This window comes from Drosophila grimshawi, unplaced genomic scaffold, assembly GCF_018153295.1.
Source record: "Drosophila grimshawi isolate 15287-2541.00 unplaced genomic scaffold, ASM1815329v1 contig_848, whole genome shotgun sequence".
Classification (NCBI taxonomy): domain Eukaryota; kingdom Metazoa; phylum Arthropoda; class Insecta; order Diptera; family Drosophilidae; genus Drosophila; species Drosophila grimshawi.
In genome coordinates, this window is record NW_025063692.1 from 813772 (window position 1) to 841306 (window position 27535).

A 27535-nucleotide genomic window follows, 5' to 3' on the forward strand; every position below is an offset into this window, starting at 1 on the left:
GGCTTCCAGCTTCAAACTTAATGAGTTAGTCCGAGTTGCTCTATTAAAATGTCGTACTTACTTACCGAAATTGCACTGGAAATGCTTGGCTACAAGTTTTACGATCCGAATGGCGAATTTCACTTGATGAATTTCCAACAACCATTGCCAATTGATGTTCACCCGGAGGAAGCCTCGCTAGAGCATTTCATTAATCAGCCTTCAACATCGGAGACAGCAATCGAGAATGGCCATCCATCGACTGCATACACAAATGGTTCCGCAACCGCATCCCCGATATCTGTTAACCTGCAGGGGACACCGGTACGTGCATTGACCAAGTTGGTAAAGACCCAAAAGCAATCAAAAACGCAGCCAAAGTCGCCAGCAAAGTCGCCACCAAAGCCGAAGCCAAAGTTGCAGCCAATCGCACCAGCACCGGCAACAATTGTACTGCCGAACACACCAACCAATCCGGGTCCGGTTCCGGATGGGTTTAAGGAGCCAGCACTCATTGTGCTCCCAAAAATGTCTCCCAATCCCAGACGAACGCCAGCCAAGGCCTTGGCCAAAATCGTCAGCTACGAAACGAGAAACATACGCAATGAACTGACACAGCGTTTGGACCACTCGATGGCGAAGGAGACAGGGACTGCCAAAGAAGAAGCACTGCTCAAATGCCTTAGCTCGGAGATTGAGAAGATAAAGGACGATGCAAACGATATAAAGGAGTTCCGCACGGATTTGGAGAAGGACTTAAAGCCCATCGATGGCAGCCGCTATGAGACTTATTTACGCACATTTGGTGGCGAATAGAAAACGAGGAGGAATCCTCGGAAGAGCTATAGGAACTTCAGAAGCGGGCCCAATAATAATAAGAATTAACTTAACAATCTCATTAGATATTTACAATAATAGATAATAGAAAAGACTGTAACCGCAAAATTATAGTTCAATAAAGTTCCTTATGCTATATTAGATGTCGGCCATTTAATTAATCAATTCAATTATTTTAAACTTTATTTGGAATTTGGACTCGTTTTTTCTCTGTACCCCTTACCTACAGAAATCACAAAAATACATGGCAAAAAAGGCAAGAAAATGAATTTGCATTCATCTACATATTTAACGAGATTTAGATATGAGCTTGGAATTGCTCGTTAAAATTAGGTCTGGCCAACTTTAAATTGCTAGTTACATATATATATATATATATATATATATATATATATATATATATATATATATTCTTCTTTGAATCATTCCAGTCGTATTCCTTTACAAATGAATCTCGGCCATCTTTTGTTAATCTATCGTTTTTCAGCAGTTGGCATCACTAACGCTTGAACTATCGCCGGCTATCGGAACGACTGGCTCGCAATATCCTAAAGAACTAAGGAATATCGCTGCGGTTGCCATAGCAATTGAGAGCTCGAAAGATGAAACTACATTTTAAACGTTGAATTGAGAAGAATCGAAAGAGAGCTGCTTGGTAGTTGGTCTTTCAGCTGCTGCAAGCACGCAAGCAAGCAAGCCAGCCAGCAGGTGCACTTTCTCAAGTACGTGGCTCAGTCTATATACATATATATATATATATATATATATATGTATATATGTGGCTGATAGGATGGATTATCAGTACTACGACGAAGAGCCTGACTACGGAGATGATGATGCTGACAGCAGCCTCAGCGAGGATGCGTACACCGATCAGGAGGAGCAGGGCACCTCTGAGGGTCACTACGTGACATATGCTGACGTCACGGATCGCTTGTGGGACAGCTATGAGCACTGCATTCTGCCATCGCTGCATCAAGTGTTGGGCTACATAATGCCACTGATGCTGGGCTGCCTGCTCTGCCGGCTGCTCAGTTCGATCTATGCCAGCAGGAGGCGACTGGTGGCCAGCAGCACCAGGGGCACCAGTTGCAGCTGGGCGGAAGCAAACAGTTTGAAGCTGGCACCGCTCCACTTGATCAATGCGCTCTGCGGCTTGGGAGTCCTCTACGCAACGCTTGGCCAGCGTATGCTGATCCTCCTACTGCTCAGCGGCATAAGCTATCTGCTACTGCAGCTGGTGCGCATGGGCCGTGGACAACGTGGCGCAACAGCAATTGCCGTGCTCAGCATTGGCAGCCAATTCATCTACGAGCTGGCCATCTGGCAGAAGCGGGACGATTGGCCGCAGTTGCGCGGCTTGCAAATGGTGACCAACATGAAGATCATATCGCTGGGCTACGATTTGATGGCGACGCCGGGTTCGTCGGCTCTGCGCATGCCCAACATTCTCGCTTATCTGGGCTATGTGCTAAATCCGGCCAGCTGTGCGCTGGGACCGTGGATAAGCTATGGCCGCTACTTGGACTCGCTGCACCAGAAGCCGCACTGGCGGCAGCCTCTGCCAGATGCTGCTCAATGTGGTGCTCAGCCTGGTGGCGCTGGCCATCTCGAATTGCATTGCGCCAGCGCTGGGTGAACTGTATCTGCCGATGGAAGAGCACCCCTCGACGCACAACGGCAGCCTCTCGCATTGGCTGCTCATGTACACCGGAGCGATGAGCGTGCGCACCAGCCACTATTTTGTGAGCCTGCTCAGCCAGGCCCAACTGGCTGCCGCCGGCCAGCAGCTGGATGTTGGCGAGCTTGTCGTGCGTCCCTTCCACATTGAGTGGCCGCGATCGCTGAGCGCTCTGGTGCGCTGCTGGAACATACCCATGCATGAGTGGCTCAAGCGCTACGTATACTCCACATCGAAGCAGCACCAGCAGCAGCAGCAACAGTCAAGTATTCGCCACAACACCGTTGTGGCTGTTTTGTCCACGTATCTGGTGTCATCGCTGCTGCACGGCATGGACTTTCGCATCTATCTGGTGCTGTTGTCGCTGGCCACCTTTGCCGAGGGCGAGTCAATGCTGCGCCGGCATCTGGCCACGCTCTTCAATGCCTGTGTCGCCGCCAATTCCGTGCCCGGGCGCCGAACGATGTCGCTATGCGAACTGCCCGCAACGACGTGGCCGCTTCACTGTCAGCTCTGTGCTGGTGACGCTGACCAATTTGATCTTTACACTGCTCGCCATTTGCCATCTGGCCTATTTGGGCGTTGTGCTGATGAACGAGACGCTCATCGCGGAGAATGAGCTGCCCTTCATGTACCACTGGTCAGCAGCCGGCTATCTCAGTCACTACGTCGGCATTGGCATGTTTGTCCTATATCTGATCATATCGTAAGCCATCTCAAAAAGACTGCCTGAGAGACTGTGCTCCTCCCCGCCTGCCCATCCCCATCTCCATCCCCATCCCCATTTTCCATTTTCGTCGTCCTTCCGCCTGCATACATATGTGATATATGGATATGATATATAATGATGCGTGGAGCATTCGAAAGCAACGAGCCGCAAATCCATTGGAGACGGCGACCAATAACGGAACTGATTTAACAACTGTGAATCTCTATATTAACTGTATTTGTATTTTTTGTGTTACGTACTATATGTGTACTATGTATCCGTAGTTGTCTGTGTCCAATTTGGCTTTTATTTATACACATGCATAAACAAGGGTGCAACAAGCTGGATACGCCCTTGGAATATATTTGTAATTATTATACTACTGCGTCCTAGTTTTGTACTTAATAAATGTATATTGCTCTTTTTAAATGTAATTGAATTCGGATTTGAATTTTCAAGAAGGGAAGCAATCGCCAGGATCATACAGCAATCACTGCTGGTATTATTTATACTCAGGATGTCAATTCGGATGTGAAAATTAGTTTAAAGCCCAAATATCTAAAGTGATGGTAACTAAAAAAAAAAGATAAAAAAATATATTTTTTTAAAATTTTTTATTGTTTTTTTTTATATTTTGTTTCTTTTTGTTGTTTTTCTCATTGAGACAAATATTTATAACAATATTGTAAGTTCTACTGCTTTGTTTTTTTCACTTTTGTTTTTGTTTTGTTTTGTTTTTTTTTTTTGTTGATTTTTTCTATACTCATTTTGCGTTTGTTTTCGGTTGTCAGTTTTGTTTGTTTTGTTGCTTATGTTTTAAATATTAAAATTACTACCTTAAAAATTATGCAATGACAATAAAAATATTTGTTTATTTGTTTATACAACTCTTGCCTGGTTGTTATGCCGCATTTCTGAACAGCTAAAAAAGTTTCGCTCCGTTTTTCGTTTTCTTCTTCTTTTTTTGTGTTTTCTTTTCAAGTTTTCCTTTTTGTTTTATAATCCGAAAGTGTTTTTTGCTCATTTGATTTCGACATCAAAAATAGATAGATATATACATATACATATATATATATATATACATATATATACACATTTATATTGTGTGTGTATGCATGTATTTTTGTATATCGATTTATATAAAGTGTTTTGTTTTTATGTATATATATATATATATATTTGTATATACATGTTTATATATATATTCTTTCTGTTCTTGACATTGTTTCCATATCCGTTATCCATTTCGCTTGCATCTCTACATAGTTTTAATTCATATAAAAAAAAGTTGCATGCAACAATTGGGTTTGCCTGCATTTACATATACTATGTTTGCTTTTTCTTTATTTGTTCTTAAACATTCTTTCTTTGCCTTGGGTTTTTTTAAATCGTTTTTTGTTTTTCATTTATAACAACAACTGAGTTGATCACAAGAGATAACGAGAGTTTTTGCTTTATATGTATGTTTTTTGTTTTGTTTTGTTTTGTTTTGTTTCATAGTTGCTTCTTTTGCACTTTCTTTTTCTGTTAACATTTACAAAATATGACGAAGCTTTCGTTGATTTTTTTATTGCAGTTGTTATTGTTTGTTTGTTTGTTCTGTGTGTTTTTCTTTTGCTGCTCCTGGCTATCCGTAGCTGTCAAAAAAAAAGTTATTGAACAATTGTTTTTTGTTTTTAGAATTGCATTTTCATATTTGTTTAATGTTCCTCATCGCTCTTATCGCATCAGCTAAAAATACAAATAGTGTACAAATATTCGCTAACTACATATATTTTATATATATAAATGTATAAATATGCATAGAGATTTATACATTTATTGTTTTTGTGGCGTGCGCAAATTGTGTAACCTATGCTAAGGTGGAGAGGGGGTTTGGTTTGGAGACGTTTTGCTTTGCTGTTTGCTGTTTGTTTTTGTATTTTGTTTTTTGTTGAAAGAAACTGCCATATCTAAAATTATGTAACAAAAATTTAAATAATTTCATTAAATACATACACAATCGTATATACATACATACGTATAGCATTACACATACATACATACATACATACATATATATATTATTATTGGGGAAGCTGCACCGCGACCTATTTGATCTATTGTGCCCTCTTCTGAGCTTATTGCTCCTCCATCAGCCCCAACTCCCGTACGAACTTAAGGATCTTTGTTGGGTTGAGGTCTTCTATGTCTTTGCAATTCAATACATGCAATTCAAGACATATATATATATATATATAGATATATATGCATATTGTTCCGCTTTCTACAAATTATAAATTACAAATTTTAAAACTTAATTTTAATTATGTTTGTTTATTTTGTACACCCATTAAAAATGGATAAACAAATGTTTCAAAGATGTTTTTTCTTTTTCGTTTCTTTTGTTTTGTTTTAGTTTTAGTTTTTGTTTGCTTTTCGTACAAGTTTGGAGCCTGATGAGAGAATTTTGCTAGACGCTGCTTATAAATTTAGCTAAAAACTTTTCTTTTTTTGTTTTACTTTTGCTGTTTTCGCACAATGCTTAATGCATAACAATGTCGCGAATAATGGGTAAAACACACACAAAAAAAAAACAAAAAAATAAAATTAATATAAAGAGAGGAAAATTAATGATAATCATAATAATTAATCAACAGTAAAATTTACTGTGTAGCATAATTTAATTAGCAAATACAACTAACGCATAAACATAAGCTTTAAAATAATATTACACATTTAAATTATAAACATAATTACATTGTGTTTCGTCTGTGTCCGTGTGTTGTGTCTCTGTATAGTGTGTGCATGTGTGTGTGTGTGTGTGCATGTGTGTGTGTGTGTGTGTGTGCATGTGTGTGTGTGTGTGTGTGTGCATGTGTGTGTGTGTGTGTGTGTGCATGTGTGTGTGTGTGTGTGTGTCTGTCTGTTTGCTGCTGCTGCATGTTCGTCACGCAAATGTTGATGGCAACATTTGGCCAACAAGCCAGCAGCACACACAACCAGTGTGTGTGTGTGTGTCTCTCTCTGTGTGTGTGTGTGTGTGTGTGTGTCTCTGTGTGTGTGTTTTTTTGTATGGCAACAACAACATGCTCATATTAAATAAATTAAACTACATATAGCGCTTTATATGTATGTTAACCATGATATGCGGCCGGCTGCAGTCGTTACCGTAAAAGTCATCGTCATCGTCAGCGTCATCATTGTCATTGTCCTTGTACTCGTCCACATCCTTGTAAGCGTCCTGAACAACATGAACATCATCATTCTCGTCATTGTCAGCGTCGTCGTCATCGTCATCGTCATCGTAATTATCGTCTTGTTGGTTGTTGCCAGGCCGCTTGTGTGTTGACTTAAAGCTGAAGCTGCTGCTGCAGCTGCTGCCGCTGTTGTTGCCACATTTGACGACGCTGCCGCTGCTGCTGCTGCATCTGCTGTTGCTGCTGCTGTTGTCGCCGTTGTTGCTGTTGCTGCTGATATTTCTGTTGCTGTTGCTGCTTCTGCCAGAACGAAGCGCCGCTGCCCATCCCAGCATCGGCACCACGTTCAATCGTTCTTGGTCTGACAGTAGAGCTCCTTCAGCGACTTGAGCTCCTCGATGAGCGCTTTGTTTTGGTTCTCTAGCACCGCCACACGATTCTCCAGGCACTTGATGTACTCCTTCTTTTTGCGCCGGCACTCGCGCGCCGCCTCCCGATTCTTTTGCAATCGTATTTGCCGCTTGAGCGTCTGATCCTCCGCAATGCCGCTGTTATCTGTGTTGCACAAATAGAATGCGTTGCAAGAGAAGAACAAGAATTAGTTTTCATTTCTATTCATTTTATTTTTGTGTATTATTATTATTATTTTGATTTTGATTTTATTTTATTTTCTTTCTTTTTTTTTTTTTTTGCTATTTGTAGCTGATGTTTTTGGCATTTACTGGTATTGTATGCTATCCGATTGGATGGCAAATAGAAGGCCGGGTCTGGCGCCATGTGCAGCAATGGACTGCCTGGTGTGTTGTTGTTGCTGCCGCCGCCGCTGCCGCCGCCCCCCGTCCCGCTACCCAGCTGTGAGCTGAGAACGATGCCGTCGGGCATTTGGAGTGTTCCGCCCGCTGCACCACCATTGAGGTTTTTGGTTCGGTATTTTTTTTGTTTTTTGTTACATTGATATTTTTGGGAGATGGTTGGAGGGTTGTTGTTGTTGTTGTTGTCGTAGTAGTAGTTGTTGTTGTTGTCATTGGATATTTGATGCAATATTGATTGGATTTTTGTTTTTGATTTTTCGCGAGCAGTCAAAAAGAAATCAAAAAAAAAAAACAACAATAAAAATTATAAGAAAACATATTGTTCGACATGTTTTTGTTTTTTCTTTTTTTTCTTCATTTGTGAGGTGGTGTCTGGTGTGAGTGCGAGTGAGCGAAACGATCGAACGAGAACGAGAGCGAGAGGCAAATGTTGGTTGGTTAGTTTGAGAACAACAGCAACGGCGACGGCAACGGTCCACGTTTGTTATAAGTACATATGTATTTATGTATACTATATATATATGTATATATATATATATATATATGTGTGTATGTATATATGCTTATGCATGATGTATTTGATGTATGAGCGATGTGGGTGGCTGGCTGGTTGGTTGGTTGGTTGGGTGGTGGTGCGTTTGTTTTGTTTTTGTTTTAACTGTGGTGGCCTGTGTGTGTGTGTGTGTGTGTTTATGTGTGTGGCATCAACAGCAGCAGTAGTAGCACGGGCAGCAACAACAACGGCAACAACAACAACAACATCAACAACAGCAACAGCAACAGCAGCAGCAACAACAAGAAAGCCAAGAGAAACAAAGACGCGCGATAAAAACAAAAGAAAACGAATTATGTATAAACATTTGTTGTGTATGAGTGTTGTGTGTGTGTGTTGTCTGTGTGTGAGTGAATATTATATACTGTTGTATTTACAAGAATTAAATGACGAGCTGAGATAAATGCTGCGCGTTATCCTAGTCACTCTTGGCGACATTTGAAGAAGTTTAGACTACAACCGCAACACAACAACAACAACGAGGACATCAATAAATAATAACAAATGGCAAGTGCACATGAGAAAGAAAGAGAGAGAGAGATAGGACACGCATAACAAGAGAAATAACTGTACAGCTCTACAACAGTAATGCTTTGGCTTTTTGTGTGTGTGTGTGTGTGTGTGTTTGAAAATGACAACTATAAAAGAAACAACAACTACAGCAACAACATTGTTAGCATGGTGAAGGTGAATAGCGAAATATGTTGAAATGTTTGCAAGTCTCTCGGGTGACGCATGTTTGTATGTATGCATGTATGTATGTACTTATGGGAACGTGAGGGGAGCGGAGGGAAACATGAGGGGACATGTAACGGTTACACATACGAAAATGGCTTATAAGATATGATGACTGAGTGCAAGAAACTCCCCGTTCAAGTTTTGCAGGAGTTGTTGCCAAGCTCTACCAAAAGACTAACCGTACTTTACTGTTTAAGAATCTATACAAATTATTATTTATATCTATAAAGGTATAGTTATTATTTATATTTGTATTTTTTATAATTAGTTTATAGCCGTGTTCTGCTGCCCAAGCTTGTCTCTCATTTTTAAAGCTATTCGGTTGACAAATAGATTTTCATTTGTTTTCTTTTTTACTTGAACAACTTCTCTTCTATGTTTGAAATATATTATTCTAGAATGATATTAGATCTGTGGCCCCCCGCTACAACAATTTCGTCCTGCCTAATATGAATATAGTCAGATTGGATATTGTAACACGTCCAGTGTTTCACAGTGGGCAACCTCGGCTAGCTCAGTATTCCCAGAGGTGGGTAACTGGGTAACTCCAACCCTGCCCGTGGACGGTACAGACTCCAAAAACAACTCGACCTACACAACACTACCTAAAGACCTACATGCACACACAAAACAAACGAAACAGCTGACGGGCGTGGTGTTTATGGCCACGACGTACCCGCCCTTCCTGTAATGGGCCTGCACGGATTTGATTTTCCCATCGCCCTTAAATTTCCCGTCGATGTACAATTTCTGGAACGGTCGTTCTGTCTTAACCTCCTGCCCTATGGACACTTGCATCCTTTGGTTCGAGGCCTTCGTTTCTTTGCACACCACGCATTCCCTAACGTATTCACGAACTTGAACCGCCATGTTGGGCCAGTAGAATTGTCTCCGTAACCGGTGGAGAGTTTTCGTTACGCCTCCATGGGAAGCCTTCGCGTCCACGTGAGCTTGTTCTATGAGCGTTGAAGTAAGAGATTCAGGCACCCATAACTTCCACAAAGTACCCTCGACTTCGTCTTCCATTCTTGTAAGCCCGGTTCGGTTGTACAACAGTCCGTCCTCAGCGCACAAATACGGCAATCGATCCTGATTTCTAATGACCTCCGCCACAATCTCTTTGTATTCTGCAGACTCGAACTCGACTGTCTAGAAACCTAGCATTTGGTTCAAGTCAAGCGCTAGTTCAGCTACGCTGCGAGAGAGAGTGTCAGCGACGACGTTGTCAGCCCCTTTTCGGTGTTCGATTTGGATTTCCCAGGGCCAACATCTTGTCCACCTCGCCCCAAACTACTTTCTCCATCGCCGGGGCCAGCGGATAGTGTCGGTCCTTCACCGGAATAGCGTCATGTCCTCCTCCTTTTCTTCGTATGTGACTCTTGTGCGTACCCGGCCTATAATGGATCGGTCCTCCCCAGAAGCGGTTCTCACGCTAGACACATAACGCTCCACGTGAACTTTGATCTCGACCAGAAACTCACGAGAGCCACGCCCCAAAATATTCACTGAGGCACCGGTATCCAAAAGTCCCGCAATTTGTTTACCTTCAATGCTGACCTCGGCAAACACCTCGAACCTCGACTATCTCCTCTCTTGGCCGATTCCACAACTTGTCTTTTCACTAAGCGTCGCTTCGTGAATCGTTCGCCCGCCTTCTTTACCCTATGCGTCACTAAACGCATCCCATCAAGCTTCCGTTCCTCAAAAATCGTATTCCTAGCTATCATATATGCCCTTATCCTTTCTCCATACGGTAGGTGCCTTAATTTCCTATTATGCTTGCAATTTATCCTAACGCACCTGTCCCGGTCTGGTCACGCCCACTCGTCGTTTCCCCCACAATCTGGGCATCTAGGAGCAAGTGCATCCGGTCTCCCACAACGGAGGAGTCAAATTGAAACTATGCTTGTTGTCAGATGGTAGAGCTTAGATGCACAGGACACAGAAACAGATAAGAGATTAAGAGCGAGAGACAGGGATAGAGATAAAGAGAGAGAGAGAGACAGATATACAGAAACTGGGGCGGGTGTGGTGGTGGGTGGGGTGGGGTGGGGCAGTTATGGCGTTCAGCTTTGTTTACGACAAAAAAAAAAACAACAAAAATGATATATATATATAGATATATATAAGTGTATATATATTATTACCGCTAATGTCGGGTCCACTGATCTCGGTGAAGATTTTATTGTACGATGGCCTTCGTGTCAGATTACTGCGCATATGCTGTGAATCCTCGTCCGATAAACTCTCATCGCTATCCTCCGGATGCTGGGTATTCGGTTCGGGTTTGATCTTACATTGAAAATTTGGAGGGATCTGCGAATGTGAAATCGATTAGCAACAGTAATAATAACTACAACAATAATAATATAAAACAATAGGAATCGATGTGCTCGATGTGCTTGTAGTTAGATTGCTGTTGGCGAATGCTACGCACTTTGTTACGCACTTGCACTGCGTTGCCCGTGGCCGTGTGGATGACCGTCGTGTTCGCCGGCTTGGTCACATAGACGACTCCACTTCCGCCCTTGTGCATCGTCGATGCGGCGACCAGCGCCTGCTGTTGTTGTTGCTGCTGCTGCTGCTGCTGTTGTTGCTGCTGCTGCTGCTGTTGCTGCTGATGTTGTTGCTGTTGTGTTCCCGCAGCGGTTTGTATGACACCTGAGTGATTGGCCGCCTGTATCACGGATTGTACCTACGAAAGCACATATAGATCAATATAAATCGGACAGACTGAATAATGCTGGGAGTACTCTTCAAATAATCAATATTGTTTTTGAATGGGTTGCTTGAAAAGCTGCTTTAACTTTTATTTATCGACCAGTTTGGTAAAGATTTTTGACAATTGGGTATTGTGATCAATAAAAGATTCAAACTTTTCGGTTTCAGAGGTGATTTGTAAAAGGAATTTTAAGGACAAAATATAATGAATAAATATTCAAAGAAAATCTATAAATTATTGCGAAAAACATTTTTAATAACAGAAAATAGGAAATCAAAATTGAAGGAAACAGAAAATCAGTTCGATAACCACAAGAATTATAATGTTTTTTAATTTAATCATTTTTAATATTTTTATATACATATATAAAAGCAGTTGCTTTGCCAATTATTTTTGCAGCGAAAATTACAGTTTTCGAATCGAGAAATACCTACTGAATATATATATATATATATGTATATTGATATTCGAAAGCAAACTTCAATGCCTATTAACTGCAGTGTTTCAAAGTGATCTTCGGACGTGTTTGAGGAATGCGAATGGGGATTGGGATTGGGGATTGGGGAAAAGGGATGGTGCTTACCTGTAGGCCGTGCGTTAGACCCTGTATTGGGTATTGTATATTGCAATTGGCGGTTGTTGTCAGCACGGAGGCCGCGCCGCTGGCATTGTTTGTGTTGGCCGTCGCCGGAACGCCGCCCGTTGTACTTTGCTGGTTGTTTTGTGATTGCTGCTGCTGTTGTTGCTGCTGCTGCTGCTGTTGTTGTTGCTGCTGCTGCTGTTGTTGCTGTTGGCCGCCTGTTGCTGCCGCTGCTGCTGCTGCGGCGGCGGCGGCTACGGCTGCTGTGACATCAACATCGTTGACATTACCGCTGGAGGCCGAGTTGCCGTTCTCCTCGACGATGCTATCCATTTTAGCGATTTTCAGCAGCACCGTTACGCTCTCCGATAAGTGCTTCAGTTTGGCGTCTTTTCCGTTTCAATTTTGCCAGTTTGAAGTTGAACTTGAATGCTGGACGACGACTGCAACAACGACGGAGATGCGAAGACGCGAAGCGATGCGAGGCGAGTCGGTGGCGATGGCGAATGATGATGGTTAACAATTGACGGTTGGCCAAGCAATGAAAGAGATGGAAGGAGGCGCCACAGAATCGAGACAGAGGCACAGAAAGAGAAATAGTAGTAATATTTGTTGTAGTTGCAATTCACATATATATATATATATATATATAGAGAGAGGGAGAGAGACAAAGAGAGAGAGAGGGGGGAGAGAGAGAGATGTGCACTAAATTGGTTTCAAGTTGCAACAATATTGTTCGATTGTTTATTGCCAATTGGTAATTGTTCGTGAAAGCAACAACAACACCAACAACACCAGCAACAACAAAAACAAATGCACACACCAACACACACACACGCGCGCGCACACACACACACACACACACACACCCGCTGACTGTCACTGTCACCAATGCTGCTGCTGCTGTTGCCTCTACCTTCAACTGTTGTTTGGTTTGTTTTGTTTGCTTGCTACAAAAATGACGACGACAATGATGACAACGACAAAACAACAACAACAACATTAACGACCATACTGTCTCAACTGTTGTGTGTATTTTTATGAAATGACGTCATGACGACGTTGTGTTATAAGCAAACAAAAAAAAAAAGAAAAAAAGGCAAACTTACTTTCTGATGACATCACTAAAAAACGTTGCTGCTCCTCTTGTTGTTGTTGCTGCTGATGTTTTTGCTGTTTTCTGTTTCTCTCCACTATGCGCGCGCTTGTATTTGTATATATATATGCATGTGTGTGTGTGTGTGTGTTTGAGTGTGTTTGTGTCGCGTTGCGCGCTGTGCTGGCAACTTGTTGAAAAATTCAACTGTACGCACACCACACACACACAAGACAAGACGAGACAAGTGAGAACAGCAGAGTTGGAGCTGAGATGAGAGCTCTGATTTGTTTCTCAATATTTATGCCCGCGATTTTTGGTCCTACTTGTTGTTTTTGTTGGTGCTTTCGATTGGGTGGCGGTGGCGGTGGCTGCCTGGCAGGCGGTTAAAAAAAAAAAACAAAAAAAGCCAAAACACTTTTCACGCAGTTGGCAGCACGACGCGCGAGCAGCGTACAAAAATTTTCTGCTGTTATCGTTGCTTACGTTCTGCTTTTTTTTTTGGGAGCAGCGATTTCGAGACCGATTTTGTTTGTCAGTTGCCTTGGCTAATGGCAAAATATGAAGGCACAATTGTTTATTTCTAGTCTCGCACACGCGTTTCAGGTCACAGTCAATTTTAACTACAATTTATTGATCAGATTTTTGGACCTTTTTGCGCAAAATTTTATTTTGTATTGCTCGCTCGCTCGCTCGCGCTGCTTCACTGCCTTAGCACTGGCGCAAACACATACAGGCATTCAAAACACTCACACATACTCATACACTCTCGCACACACAAGCACAGAGCGAGAACACGCACTCTAAAACACACATATGCATGCGCACGCAGAGACGACGACAACCCGTCTCACAGTCGAGCGTTGCCAGATAGTTTATACACAAATCCGGCAATGATATTCGTTTGATTTGCTTAAGGGAATCAACATAAGCCAAACAACAAAAATAATAAAACATATATTTTGGCAAATTCATGTGGTATTTTCAAAGAATGAACAGTCAAATAAGAATAAAAAAAAGCGCGCGAGGGCTGTCACCAGAGCTGGCAGCACCAGCATCAGCTGTTTGGTCGTGCGACACTGCTGATGCGAGGGCTGAAACATCATGCAGTTCTCGCGCTCGATTTGTTGTTTTGAATGGATGAATGAAGCAAATGGTCGAATGTAACAGCTGCTAGTAAATTAATAAATATATATTTTTGTAATTACCAAAGTTAATGTTAGAAAGTTGTTTTATTGTTATTATTGCTAAGCACAGCTTGCCATTGTTTGAAAAATGACTCATTTCCTGGCATATAATTAGAAGTAAACTGCAAAATTAATGCCACAGACGTGCAAAAATCCTTACGACCACTAACAATGGGCTAACTGGACTCTGTCTCTGAACGCTACGATCCGTAATTGGCGCAAAGCACGCAAACTCCACCTGTATCTCTCCCACTCGCTCGCTCTCAGCCCCCCAAAACGCCGTGCTGTCTGTGCGAATCAGAATCAGAGAGGGAGAGAGAGAGAGTCATCTGACCGACTGACTCACTCAGTGAACGGTGAATTTGATTGTTGTTTTTGTTGTTGTTATCATTTTAAGGCGAACAGCAACTGGTCAACAACAAACTAAAGTTCGCATTATTATTATTTAATGCAGTTGCAGTTGCACACTATTCATTTAAATGATACTCGCGATTTAACTGGCTGTTCTCTCTCCGTTTTGCAGTTGCCCAAATGATCTCATTAGTTGGGCTCAATCAAATTTAGCGATTCGACTTTTAATTTGTAGGTGAATATATCACTCATTTCCAATTAGATGAATCAATCGCAATCCCATTAAATAAAAAACTATTCACACTCAAATTAACAAAACCAATGACGATTTTATAGTATATGTTTAAAGTACACGTGAAAGCATTATATACTCAAAGTAAAAAGCAAATATTTTCCAAATTAAATAAAAAACATTATAAATGAGATTTAACTTCCTGAGTCTATAGATATAATCGATATTTTTCAATCAATTAATTGTGCATCTCATGTTGAATTTAAGAAATTAGGCTCATGTTTCTAGCTGAATTAGTTTTATTTGAATAAACCTTATTAATTGCAGACTTTGACTTGAAGAAATGTAATGTAACGTTTAAGGTATTAAATGAAGAAATATTTGGCCATATCTGTTCCGAAAATATCTTACGTTTCGGAATATCGAGATTACTAAAATTGACAATGTTTGTATTTGATTTAAGAACAAAATTAATTATTTTTTGATTGGTAATTACAATGTGACGATGCAAATCGATGCTTAATAATTTTGCTGCTGTTTTTCTACGCTTGGCGTCAAGCCGTGTTTCAAGAAAAGAAAGCTTTTACCCGTTTCCGCAGCTGATTGAAATTGCATTGTTGTTGCTCTTAAATTGTATTTGTTGCGCTGCAGATAATGTCAAGCACTGCGCAGCATCGTGGCAGAGAGAGAGGGAGGGATAGAGAGAGAGAGAGTGACATAGACAGCATAAAACATTAAGCATAGTGACGCTGCATTAAAAAATTATGGCGAATTTAACGATGCTCAGTTGCGAGATGAGAGCGAGGAGCGATGCGTGGCAGGGAGAGGGGTGCGTAAGCTCTCGCCAAAATGATTGTGTTCGTTGACACTGCTCGAGTTGAGATGAGTGCGTGACTGTGTGCGTGAGTATGTGTGTGAGAGAGAGAGAGAGAGAGATGAAGAGTGTGCAAAGCTTGTGATATACATTTGAAAGTTTTCAATTAAGTTGGTTTTTTACTTTTCCAATTGTCTGACCCAATTGCTAATAATTATACCTTTTTAATTTACACTTAACTTTTTTCGATATATATATATATTATATTTTGTGGAGGGCTTTCTTTCTATGTTCTTGACAATCTGTACAAGTGACTTTATTGTGTCTTTTCGGGGGAAATATTCAACTTAATTTAAAATCAGCATTAACATCACGCGCTCATCTCCAGCTACACAACAACTAAAGCGTGAATCATCGCGCCTTTCTCTTTTCCTTCTTTGCTTCGCCTTACATATATATAGGTATGTATATATATAGATAGTGTGCATGTGTCCTTGTTGATTCAGCCGGTAAATAGTTGTTAAAGATATGCTGTGGTTGCCGTGAGCACTGTTGCAATAGTCACGCACTCATCACTAACTACATATTTTCAAAGTGAATTTACCAGCCCCCCGCACCCGGCACACCAACCCACCCACACAACAATCACTCTACTAGCCATTATTTAGTGTTGTGCTTATCATCAGTGCGTAAGCGTAACTTTAAAATATTTGTGGTGTCCAATGAAAAAGGTAATTGACACCATAAAGCCGAGCAAAGCTACAGCTGGACAGAGAGAAACGCAGATTGCGTGTGAGAGTGAGAGAGAGGGAGATAGAGATGGAGAGCTTGGGAGAATGACGAGAGCGAATCGAAAGCGCAAAGTGAAAAAGCTGAAAGCATAAATACAAATCTGGCAACGTCATCAACGTCATTGACATCATCGAGGCTTATTGGTTACGCGAAGTCAAAAACCAAAACACGCGCCACATAAATGTCGTTTGATTATTGTTGTTATTGTTGTTCTTGGTAGTGTTGTTGTTTTTGTTTGTTTGATATAAACAGCAAGTCGCAACAAACAGCAACAGTAACATTTGCCTGCTGCATTTTAATCAATTCCAATCAGTCGCATTTCGCTTTTGAGCTTTGGCTTTGGCGGCTGTGGGCACCGTTTTCTTCTTAGTGTGGGTATGTGTGTGTGTGCTCGAGTGTGTTGTGTGTTTCGTTTTCGCTCGTACGCAAAATGTGACGTCAGCATTATTTATTTTTAACCCATCTCATGCGTTGCATTTTACGTGAGTGCCTCTTCTGCTTTTGTCTGTACGAATTAAAGCAAAATGAGTGCGCAAACAGCAGCAACAATAGCATCAGCATCAGCTTCAGCATCAGCATCAGCAGTGAAAACAGTTAATATATGCCATGAGAATGGAAGGGATTGGAGATGGAATTGAGAATGTGAGTGCGAATGCGAATGAGAGTGAATAAATATGTATGTGAGTGGGAGGGAGAGACGGAATGAGGGAGTGGGAGACTGACTCGACAGGTGAAGCTGTCAAACTTATGTATGTATGTATATATGTATGTGTGTGTGCGTGTAGTGTGTGTGTATATATAATTATGTATATATGCATATGCATATACACTTGCTGTTGCACAGCCTTGCCAGTGTTGTAAATGATCAAATGAATTTACTTAGCTATTCTCATCAATACCATTCACCTACACCCATCCCGCTTCCCGCTCCATTTTTAACAGCTTTGTGTGGATTATCAGCTACCAGTAATTTGATAATACAAACGTTTGTACACGAATATACACACATACATACTTACATACTAACATACATACATACAGATGTGTTATCAGTTTGGGGGGCCGGTTATCAGTGTTGTTGTATGTATGTTTGTATGCATGAACAGTGCTGTTCAGCTTCGTTGTAGCTCAGTTGTGGGTTGCGAATGGCATGTTAAATATTTACATGCAAAGCATTTATATGTAAGTGAACATATATATATACAGAAATAGATAGCAGCTAGATAAGATCTAGGATGCGGATGAGAAACCTTATGAGTCAAGAAGTGACCACATCAAGAGCTGACTGATTGATTAGATGGCCAAATTGGACGATTAGCCAGTTGCAGCTAAATAAAATATGTCAATTTTACAGTACAGAGTGATGCAATTATAACGTTCAGAAATTCGAATTCTAATTTGCTATGTATTACAAACTTGACACTTTGATATTATTGACATTTTTCTATAGTTATGTTTATTTTTTCAGAGACTTTACATTGGTTTCATGCGAATGAGCAATATTTCGCACATTCTCGAATTTCTACAGAATGTGAAGTTGTTGCCTGTAGATTTTCCCGTTTGGGACAACATTGTGTACTTTCAAAAATCCCAAATTATGTTGCGATTTTCCGAAATTTAAATCGAGAGCTTTTTTTTGCAATGATTTATCAAATTTCGAATCAATATTAGGAAAAGTGTGTCAAAAATAGCTGATTTGTCAAGGAATACAATTATAATTTATTTAATGTAATTTAATGTTGATGGCAAACAGATTTGCAATAATTTTTAATTTTGTGAATTTATTTTTTAATTATTGGTTGTTGTATTATTAATCATTTTGCAAAGCTGATTTAATGGAATAATTAAGAAGTCGAATTCCTCTATCTATTTGATCCAATACCATCTAGCTAAATCTGTTCGTTAATTATTCAGACATTAAGTCACGCCAGAAAGAGACGCCATCAATTATAGCACGCACTGTAATTGTTATTTAAAGTCGGACAATTATTAAAAAATAAACCTCTTTGTCATCACAATTACTTCATTAGGTGGATGAATGGCTAGAATATTTTGTAGGTTTTTGGCCGTCACCTAACGAAATAATTATGATGATAAAGACGCTTTAGGGTTTTGAGTCGATTGGACTCCAATCCTAGGCATGACTAATTTGCGCTGTGTGTGTGGCTCATAAATAAATATCAGTCTACATTATACACTTATCACAAATACCGAAATGGCAATTATCTCTGTTTAAACAGGGCACGTTTGAGGGAACTCCTCGCATTGAATTTATTACCATTGATAGCATTCAATTGGTTAACAAACACAAACAAAATATGCTATATATATATGTATATATATATATATATATAAAATATATATATATTTATATTAGTGTATATGATATCATTATAGTTTTACGCAATGATCATAACAAATAAACAAGATAAGAAATGTGAAGTGTGTCAGCTTTTTGATCCGGTTCATCCAATTCAAAAGTTCGACTTTTGGTCTTAAACTGGTACGTCAGATATCTTATGATATCATATACCTCCAGTATTTCTTGACAAAATAAATGAAGCGCCAACATCAAAATATGTTCATAATTTGCTTTACCACCCCAGAAATGGTTCTTGTACAACAGCAAAACCAAGAACAGAATATCGACAATATATAGATGAGTAGTAAAGTCAAGTATATAAATATATATATACATATATATATTGAAATAGAAAGTTCATCTATAAAAAACGTAGTTTTTTAGAGTAGTCAGAGAAAGATGTGCAACGATTGGTGAGACAAGTCTGCATTTTATATGTAAATAAATTGGTTTTCATTGTCGTGTTGTTGCTGTTGTTGTTGTTGTTGAGGGGTGCAAAAGAGAGTAAGCACCTTGATAAGAGAGTCATAAAGGCACACTTCTGTGTAGTGGTCGTGCCACACTAAAAGACCAAACACCAACCCAACCCGCCCCCAAATCATATTTTACCTGTTGTATTCGGTGTTGCTGCTGCTGCTCCTGCTGCTGTTGTTGTTGTTGATGTTGGTGCTGGTGTTGTTGGTGTTGCCGTTGCTGCTATTGCTGACTAATAACAATGAAATTCTCCACGAAGAAAAAACAAATTTTGCGTAACGGCTACAAATTTGTAATTTTTGCAAGCCGCTTAATGAGATGTTTTAACAGCAATATATATGTACATAAATCAAAAATACACACCAAGACAACAAAAACAAAAAAAAAAAAACAAATAAAGAGCGTGAAAAAAAATAAACTGCTTTTGTTGTTGTTTTTGCTGTTGTTGCTGCTGCTGCTGTTGCTGTTGCCTTTCATAAGCGTTTTGCGCTGTCGTTTTGCTTGTTGTTGTTGTTATTTTTGTTTCTGTTGTTGTTTTTGTTGTGTTTCGTTTTCTTTGCTTTGCATTGCGTTGCGATTACGTCAAGATTTTTGTTGTATTGCCGATTTGTATTTGATTACAATACATTATATGTTCAGCTATATAATATAGTGTGTATATTTAAATATATATGCATAAATATATATATACATTTATATATATATTTGTTTGTATGTGTGTATGTATGTATGCGGACAACAACAATTGTTCTCGTTAACCGTTTGGTGCTCTCGCACTTTAGCTGAGCGCGAAAGCGTGAGCGAGAAAGCAGCTATAATTATTACTTGCTTAATTTTTTATACGCGAAAATATTTAACAACACATTGAAAAAAAGCACATGCACATACACATAGACACACATATGCACAGACACAGACACATACACACAAGCACTCACGCACTCGCACACTATCAAATGAGCTGTTGTTGTTGTTGTTGCTGCTGCTGCTGCTGTTGCTGTTGTGGTACTGTTATATTTTTTTGGCGCTCAAATTTGTGAGCACTGCTTCTTCTTATTCTTTAATGGGCAGCACTCGTCACCTTATGTTGTTGTTGTTTCTCTCTCGATATTTGTAGTTGTAAACGTTGCTGCTACCGGCGCTCGATGACGCGACGACTGCGCGACCGACAACTGAGTGTTGTTATTGTTATTGTTGTTGTTGCTGCTGGTCCTGTTATGTGTACATACATATATAGCTTATGTATTGTTGCGATTATAATTGTTGTTGCTGGTTTGGGGGGCTGCTGCTGCTGCTGCTGCTACTGCTGCTGCTCGTCACCGCTGCTGCCTCTGACGCCTCTTTACGTAGTCAAACTGAAAAGCAATACTGACGCCGTCGACTGACTAAGCGGCAACGACACGACCACGACTACGACTACGACTACGACGACCATGTAGACAAACATACAAACATACACGCTACGTCGACGTCGAAGTCGAAGTCGTCGCAGCCGCACACGTCACCAGCCAGGCAGCCAACAGCAACAGCTAGCCAACTAGCAGCTAGCAGCGCCACTATTAGTGCTGAGCGCGTGCTCGTGCATTCGATTATTGTGTTGCGGTACGCACGAAAAACAACAAACAATCTACAAGGAGTTGACGTTTATTTCTTTCTAACTTTAATTCATTTGTGGTTAGCAAGCAATGAGCGTGTTTCAATAATGTCTCCGAGTCGTGATTAAAATACTTGTCACGCGTTCATTTCAGCTGCAGATGCGTATTTGACTACATTCATATGTATATTTAAATATTTCTCTCTCTCTATATATATATATATATATTTGTATATGCATAAGCATGTTTACATACATATGTACACATAAATAAGTATGCGATTGTGTGGTTCTTTGGCTGTTTCGTAATTGGCGTACTTTGTTATGTAGTATTTACACACATATATACATATGTACATACATACATACATACATACATACATATGTATAAGCTGCAGCCGCAGCAGCAGCAATAAATAAAAAAATCAAGCGAAACAACATCAAGAAGAAGAACAACAACAACAACGACAACAAACAATAATAATGGCAAAGCATGAGCGTTAAACGTTATCGTGGCCACGTCAAAGTCACGACGCTTCACGCTGACGTCGATGTCTATGTCGGCGTTTCCACACTCACCTTTCCCAATCTGAATCTCTCGCTATTTTGCTCTTGTCTGTGCATCTATCTCGCTTGCGCTCACTATTGCTGTGGTGGGCACTTACTCATGCAGAGCGTCGATAAGCACACACGGTCGAAATATTTTTAAATACCTAACGCAAAAGTCTAATTCAACATATGTATGTATGTACGTACGTATGTGTGCATACTTATGTACATATGCATATTATTTGCATATATATCTACATACACAGAGAGAAAGATACAACATACATACATACGTGTATTGCTCACCACACAAAGAAAGAGAGGCGCATGCACAGCTGACGACGACATGTGTGTTGTGTCCCGTTATCGCTTTCTGCTGCTTGTGTTGTGTTCCCTGTGTCTCTTGTTGCTGTTTAGCGCACAGTTATGGCGTACGACGTAGCAGAGGCGCGACGGCGACTGTGACGCAGCCTGCTGACTCGCTTGCACACACACACACACACACGCAGTGTGAACACTAACTCGCTCGCACATGCGTGTGAGCAATTCCAGCTGATTGGCGAACAAATTAATGTTGCATACTTTCAGGCATACGACAACATTAAATAAATCAAGCAATTTGTGTTTTTCATTATTGAAAATGCTATAATATTAATATTGCATATTGCCCTTAGCATTTAATTAGTGCGGCATTCAAATTGCCGCTAATCAATTGCTGTTAATCAGGTCAACGCTTTGTTTTTCAGCACATTGCAGCTGTGAGTTAACTGTAATTTCTTGTTCGCATGTAGCTAAAAACGGAAAAACGAACACAATACAATGCAACGCATAAAATGTAGTGGAAATGCCATGAGCAAAATTCAGGCAATTGTAACGAATTTGCAAAACAGTCAAGACCAGTCGGCAAACAGAGCTAACATTTCAATTTGGCCTGCTAGGCGTATGCGTAATGTAACAATCAATGCTAGCGCAGGCACCCTCACCCTCACCCACACCCACACCCACACACACACACACACCCACACCTGCCCAAATATAAACTTGGTTGTTGATACAGTTGACGCAGATATATTGAGCATTTTTCGTATGTGTTTTTGCTGGTATGTTGGCCCGGCATACATGACGTATGCTTCATAGGCATTGCATAAATTACGCATACGCAGCGTACTATTGCGTATCAGCTTGCTTTGCGTGTGCAACTGACAACGACAGCTTCTGCTAAAAAAAAACTAATGTCACCGGCAGCAGCTAAGTCGATTTCTGCGAAGCAACCCTTTTCTGTTTTTTTTTTTTGTTGTTATAGCCAAGCTGCGGCAGTAATGTGATTTGAAAGTGAGCTGCTGCTGGCATTTATTTAAGAGAAAATACGCAGGGAAGCGTAAAGCGGCGTACCTAATACATTTAAGGCCAAAAGCTGCCACCTAAGCAAAGCGATTCCATTCGCCCACACGCGCCCGTCAGCCATCAGCCATCATTCTGAGGCGCTAGGAAATCCATGCCCGCTGCCATGACGTCCACAGGTAGGCAAACAAACTTTCCACCCAGACTAGACAACAGTCACGGCCACAACCAGAATGCGAACGCGGGCACCAACCATAGCAAAAACAAAAAAATGAGTACAGCTCAGAGAGCGACAGGAATAAGTACGAATTATAATAATGCTGTCAAAATCTACCCGCAGCGCAATACTCTGTTCCCAGTGTATTACTGTTTGCAGTTGAGCAAATTGGCATAGCTTTAATATATATTTATAAATAAAATAATAAAAAATAAATAATAGTTTTGCTGCTTCTTCAATTTTGTATAACTCCTTTTCATGGTCTCTTCGATTACTTGCGCCTCGAAACCCAATGCAGACATTCTTGCATTCTACTGATGATTGTTGAAATTGTTGTCAAGGAAATTCAATCAGATGTTCAAGTTGAGCAAAAGGACGCTTTCTAGAAGAAATACAGAAGCTTGAGTTCGTTTACGAACCTTTGATTTGAGTTGTGGCCAAGGATCTCGATTGAAACCATGCAACAAAATCTCTATGATAATTTGGATGAGAATACTACTATTATTTTGACCGCAGCTGTATGCAGATTTTCATGACTTTATTTTTTTGCTTTTAAGGTAATGATTACCATTTGAAAGATATAGGCAGATTTTGATGATTTTATGCGTTACTTTAAGGAAAATAATTAGCAATTGATAGATAAATGCAGAAATTGATGATTTTATTTTTACTTTAAATACAATAATTTGTAATTGAAAACTATTTATTAAGAATCGAAAAATATAAGCAGATTTTACAAAGCTCTCTTTACTTTAAAGATTAAACTAAACAATTGAATTTCTAATTTGATGTTGTACTTGAAAGAATGTTCCCAAGGCAATAACAGACTTGAGATGAAATTTAAAGCAAATACTGCACAAAATCCATTTACTCTAATTTCAATTCAGAGCAGAGTATGCAGAGATGCTGAAAGAAGCAACAACAAAAGGATCAACTGCACTGACTGTGTGTGTGTGGGTGTGTGTGGGTGTGTGGGTGTGTGTTAATGTTTGTGAGTGTGTTCACGTGCAGGAAGTGTGGTATGTCAATAGAAAATGGTGGGAATGGTGAGGTCAGGTCAGAGAGGGTAGGTGTACGTGTATTTGCCAAAGGCCAACAGCCAACAATCAGAGCCCGGACTTGGTAAGAAGTCAAAGCGACCCTCAAACCAAGCACTCCCCATCCCCATCGCCATCGCCATCGCTATCCAGCTGTTTAGCTGAATAGCTGGCAAACGAATTCATTGATAACCTCTTTGAGCGCATCCCATATTTGCTGTTGCTAGGCAAACATGCAATAAGCTTTTATGGCAATTGCACAAAGAACACAAATGCGAACATCGAAAATATTTCATTCACTCTTTCATCTGCTTTTTTATACTGCATTTTTCAATCGAAAACTAATCAATTTTGTTCTCTTATTTTTCATTTTATTTTTTTATTAGTCACTTTATGTTATATTCATATATTGGACTTACATAGAAAATATTCTGAATAAGTGTGAGTGTGTGTGTGTGTGTGTTTGTTTGTTTGCTTAGTGTTGCTACGCGACAACTTGTTGCACGTCTCATAAAGGCGATAAACGACAATGTCGAAACGAAGCTCGACTTAAGTTGGGAATGGAGTATTTGCACTTGGAGCGGCAAACGTGAAGGAGGCGTGCATGAGACGTGAGCCCCTCACAAGTACACATACAGGAACAGGATTTGTGCAAACACACACACAGATGCACTCGAACGCCCACACTCATCTCCAAGATCACGATAGTGGGAGAGGTGTGCTGTAACCTAGAGTTATCTTGCCAGCTGCACTCAGCTCAAAGAAAAGCTCAAATACACACACACACATACATATATATATATATAAATATACATATATTAAATTTTCCAAAATTTATGAACAAAATGAGAACATTTATTCCGAATTGAGCTCTTCGTTCTGTTCAAGTACTTCTATATAGTTTAGCTCGAAAGGGGTATTCTTTTGAGCAACCTTGCCAGCCAATTGGCATGGTTACAGGGTATATACGCATAGATATATATATATGTATATATATACATATCTTGAAGTCACAATTTGTTTAATTAAGAAAGTTTTGTGTCTCAGAGCCGAACAAACTTGACCACCTTGCGGCTGCTCTTGCGCAAGAGGACCTTGCCCAGCGGTTGGCCGAATCCTTCGTATTGCTGATAGACATGGAGCCCGCGCACCACCGTTGCATGCACCACACCGTTCAGCCTTTGGCCCGCGTAGGGTGTGGCTGTCGTTTTGCTGGCCGTGTACAGCTCTTCGGCCGTAACGGTAAACTGTTCATCCGGATTCCAGATGCAGAAGTCGGCATCATAGCCTTCGGCAATGCGTCCCTTAAATCTGGACAAACCACATAGCTCCGCCGGTTGCCAGCACATCAGACGGTGCACATCCGCCAGACTCAGCGGCTTCTGCTCCTTGTTCTCCTCGTACTGTCTGCTGCGCGTCCACACAATGGGCAGACTCAGCTGCAGCGAACTGATGCCCGGCCAGGCGTTCATAAAGTTGCCACGTCCACGACCATAGGTTAGACAGCGGGCGCCCGGCGTGGCCGCGGAGTGATCGCTGGCGATCATCAGCAGTCCATCGTCCGGCTGGTGCAGTGCCTGCCACAGGCCTGTCTGGTTGGAGCGCTCTCGTATGGGCGGCCAGGTCTTGAACTCGGTGCCACAATCGGGCACTTCTTCGGCACAGAGTGCCAGATAATGTGGACACGTCTCGGCGCTCAGCTGAGCACCCGCTCCCCGTCGGCGGCAATCCGCCAGCAGAGGCAGTGCCTCCGCGCAGCTCAGATTCATAATGTGGAAGCGGCGCTGTTGATTCTGTGTGGCCAGTCGGCAGATTAACTGCACCGCTGCCAATTCCATGGTGGCGGGTCGGGTGCCCAGAAAATTGGCATAACATTTCGATGAGGACTCATCCGGCAACACTGTCACCTGCCGCAACTCTGGCAACTCTGCGTGAAACTGCAGCGACAATGGATTGAGTTAAATACAATACAATTTAAGATCGAGTTTCTATATATTTTTATATAGTTACCGCTATAACTGCCTCGATTTCTTGATCATTGAGCTGCTTGAGCGCATCTGTTAGCTGCGGCTCGCTGATGGCCGCAAACTCATCGCTGACGGGCGGGGCGCTGCCACAGAGTGTACACTGGAGTCCGATTACGCCGGCGGCGAGCAGCGGCGCCAGCTGATCCCCATTGCCGGGCACCAGGCCGCCCCAGAAGCCAACATCTATGTAAATCTTGCCACGGGCAGTTGACGTCTTTGCTTTTAGCGCCTGCACGCTACAAGTGGTTGGCGTGGCATTGCTGCGGGCGTTACACTGTAGAAAGGTGTGTGTGTGTGTGTGGGGTGTGAACGCCAAACAGCATAGACTGTTACTCACGTGGGTCGATCGATGATTGTGGTGAAGCCGCCGGCAGCAGCCGCCTTAGTAGCCGACACAAATCCCTCCCAGTCCTTGCGGCCGGGCTCATTAATATGCACATTCGCATCGATTAGTCCCGGCATCAGCACCAGATCCCCAAAATCATAAACAGCCTCCGATTCCGTGTTGTACAGGTAGCTGTTCACTTCCTGCGATGTGCGTAGGACTGAGAGGGAGACAGAGAGAGAGAGAGTGAGAGAGAGAGAGAGAGAGACATCAAATGATAATAAGCAAATAGACATGTGACCATCTATCTCTCTCTCTGTCTATCTCGTACGCTTTCTGTAGCCCAACTCTGTCTTTTTCTATATCTTTAAATGCCCATATCTTTGTGCCTCCGTCACTCTTTCTATAGCCCTTAACATCTATCTGCAGCTCTATGTTAACATTTATTAGAAGAAGTTTAATGGGTACATGCCTCGGAGGAGATTCTGATAAGAGCCATGCTCAATATGAGCCTAATGCTTTGCACATTAAATGATGCTTCTAGAATTTAGTCAACGTTGACAACGTTCGTGCATAATAAAAGAATTGAAATTCCCCCCTTTGGTGGGCGTGTCTCACACTCTTTAGAATTCGTTGCAAGTTCAACAAGCAGCATTTGTTTTTAATCTACATTGTTAGTTATGAACTATTGGGATATATGCGAAGAATTATAGCACTTTATCAGAAGATGTCTCAAAAGAAGAGCACAACTACTAAGTTCAATTGTGGTTAAGAGATTTTTAATTGCACAGCTGTTTAGATAATAATACACCTCCGTCTCTCTCTCTCTCTCTGTCTCTTTTGCTCTCGTTCTCTTTCTATATTTATATATCTAGCGAAGAGCAACGTAAAACTAATAAAACCAAACAAGTGTCAAACATATGCTCATCAGAAGATAGCATACATCACACATCAATATATATATATATATATTTATATATATATATATATATATACAAACACATACGTAATAAATAAATAATAAGTTTCGCTTACCGCGTCGAACGATTCCTTGGGTGTCCACAACAATGCCACCGTGGAGGGGCGCCTCGTGGCTGCCATCGCCCAGATAAATGCGCCTGCTGAGGAACAGCAAATCCATTAAGGCGATCTTTTCGAATCGGTAACCAAGAGAAGACTGAAAATTCGGAAAATTACTTGGCTATTTCTGTGCGAAATAAAGAGATCAAGATTGTCTCTCTCTCTCTCTCTCTCTCGCACTCTCTTGACATCCATCTCGATTGCATTAAATAGGATGGCGAACTTTTAAAGCTTTACAGTCGGCAAACAGAGAAGATACAACAATAA

The 27535-nt window shown here is 41.0% G+C and overlaps 4 protein-coding genes across 9 annotated transcripts; 2 read left to right on the forward strand and 2 right to left on the reverse strand.

The window, feature by feature from the left end:
* LOC6569465 lies at window positions 1–957 on the forward strand. Its single transcript, XM_001995467.2, has one exon. The coding sequence runs from the start codon at window positions 49–51 to the stop codon at window positions 793–795; it is 747 nt and encodes a 248-aa protein (XP_001995503.1). The 5' UTR covers window positions 1–48; the 3' UTR covers window positions 796–957.
* A 427-nt stretch (window positions 958–1384) lies between these two features.
* On the forward strand, window positions 1385–3640 carry LOC6569466 (protein-serine O-palmitoleoyltransferase porcupine). Its single transcript, XM_032741402.1, is given in 3 exon segments — window positions 1385–2370; window positions 2372–2942; window positions 2944–3640. Coding segments are annotated over 3 exon segments (1599 nt in total). The 5' UTR covers window positions 1385–1606; the 3' UTR covers window positions 3208–3640.
* A 2193-nt stretch (window positions 3641–5833) lies between these two features.
* LOC6569539 (cyclic AMP response element-binding protein B) lies at window positions 5834–19425 on the reverse strand. Of its 6 annotated transcripts, none has more exons than XM_032741335.1 (6): window positions 19234–19266; window positions 11794–12233; window positions 10926–11183; window positions 10636–10804; window positions 7108–7284; window positions 5834–6940 (listed from the first exon to the last, which is right to left on the reverse strand). In XM_032741335.1, the coding sequence occupies exons 2-6, from the start codon at window positions 12121–12123 to the stop codon at window positions 6732–6734; spliced, it is 1143 nt and encodes a 380-aa protein (XP_032597226.1). In that variant the 5' UTR covers window positions 12124–12233; window positions 19234–19266; the 3' UTR covers window positions 5834–6731. The 6 variants fall into 6 exon arrangements, with proteins under 6 accessions (XP_032597226.1, XP_032597225.1, XP_001995505.1 ...); XM_032741334.1 differs by lacking the exon at window positions 19234–19266 and adding an exon at window positions 12900–13600; XM_001995469.3 differs by lacking the exon at window positions 19234–19266 and adding an exon at window positions 12900–13598 and having other exon boundaries at window positions 10938–11183.
* A 5415-nt stretch (window positions 19426–24840) lies between these two features.
* LOC6569540 (allantoinase) lies at window positions 24841–27362 on the reverse strand. The gene is made up of 4 exons (XM_032741317.1): window positions 27224–27362; window positions 26201–26408; window positions 25847–26123; window positions 24841–25773 (listed from the first exon to the last, which is right to left on the reverse strand). The coding sequence occupies exons 1-4, from the start codon at window positions 27327–27329 to the stop codon at window positions 24880–24882; spliced, it is 1485 nt and encodes a 494-aa protein (XP_032597208.1). The 5' UTR covers window positions 27330–27362; the 3' UTR covers window positions 24841–24879.
* Between the last annotated feature and the right edge of the window lie 173 nt (window positions 27363–27535).

Coding starts and splice junctions, on each gene's coding strand:
- LOC6569465 (XM_001995467.2), top strand. CDS start 49: ATGTCGTACTTACTTACCGAAATTGCACTGGAAATGCTTGGCTACAAG.
- LOC6569539 (XM_032741335.1), bottom strand. CDS start 12,123: ATGGATAGCATCGTCGAGGAGAACGGCAACTCGGCCTCCAGCGGTAAT. Junction 10,805..10,925: donor CAGTGCAAGTGCGTAACAAA/GTGCGTAGCATT, acceptor TCACATTCGCAG/ATCCCTCCAAATTTTCAATG. Junction 6,941..7,107: donor TCGGATAGCATACAATACCA/GTAAATGCCAAA, acceptor TGTGCAACACAG/ATAACAGCGGCATTGCGGAG.
- LOC6569540 (XM_032741317.1), bottom strand. CDS start 27,329: ATGGATTTGCTGTTCCTCAGCAGGCGCATTTATCTGGGCGATGGCAGC. Junction 26,409..27,223: donor CCAAGGAATCGTTCGACGCG/GTAAGCGAAACT, acceptor TCTCCCTCTCAG/TCCTACGCACATCGCAGGAA. Junction 26,124..26,200: donor ACAATCATCGATCGACCCAC/GTGAGTAACAGT, acceptor TAACGCCCGCAG/CAATGCCACGCCAACCACTT.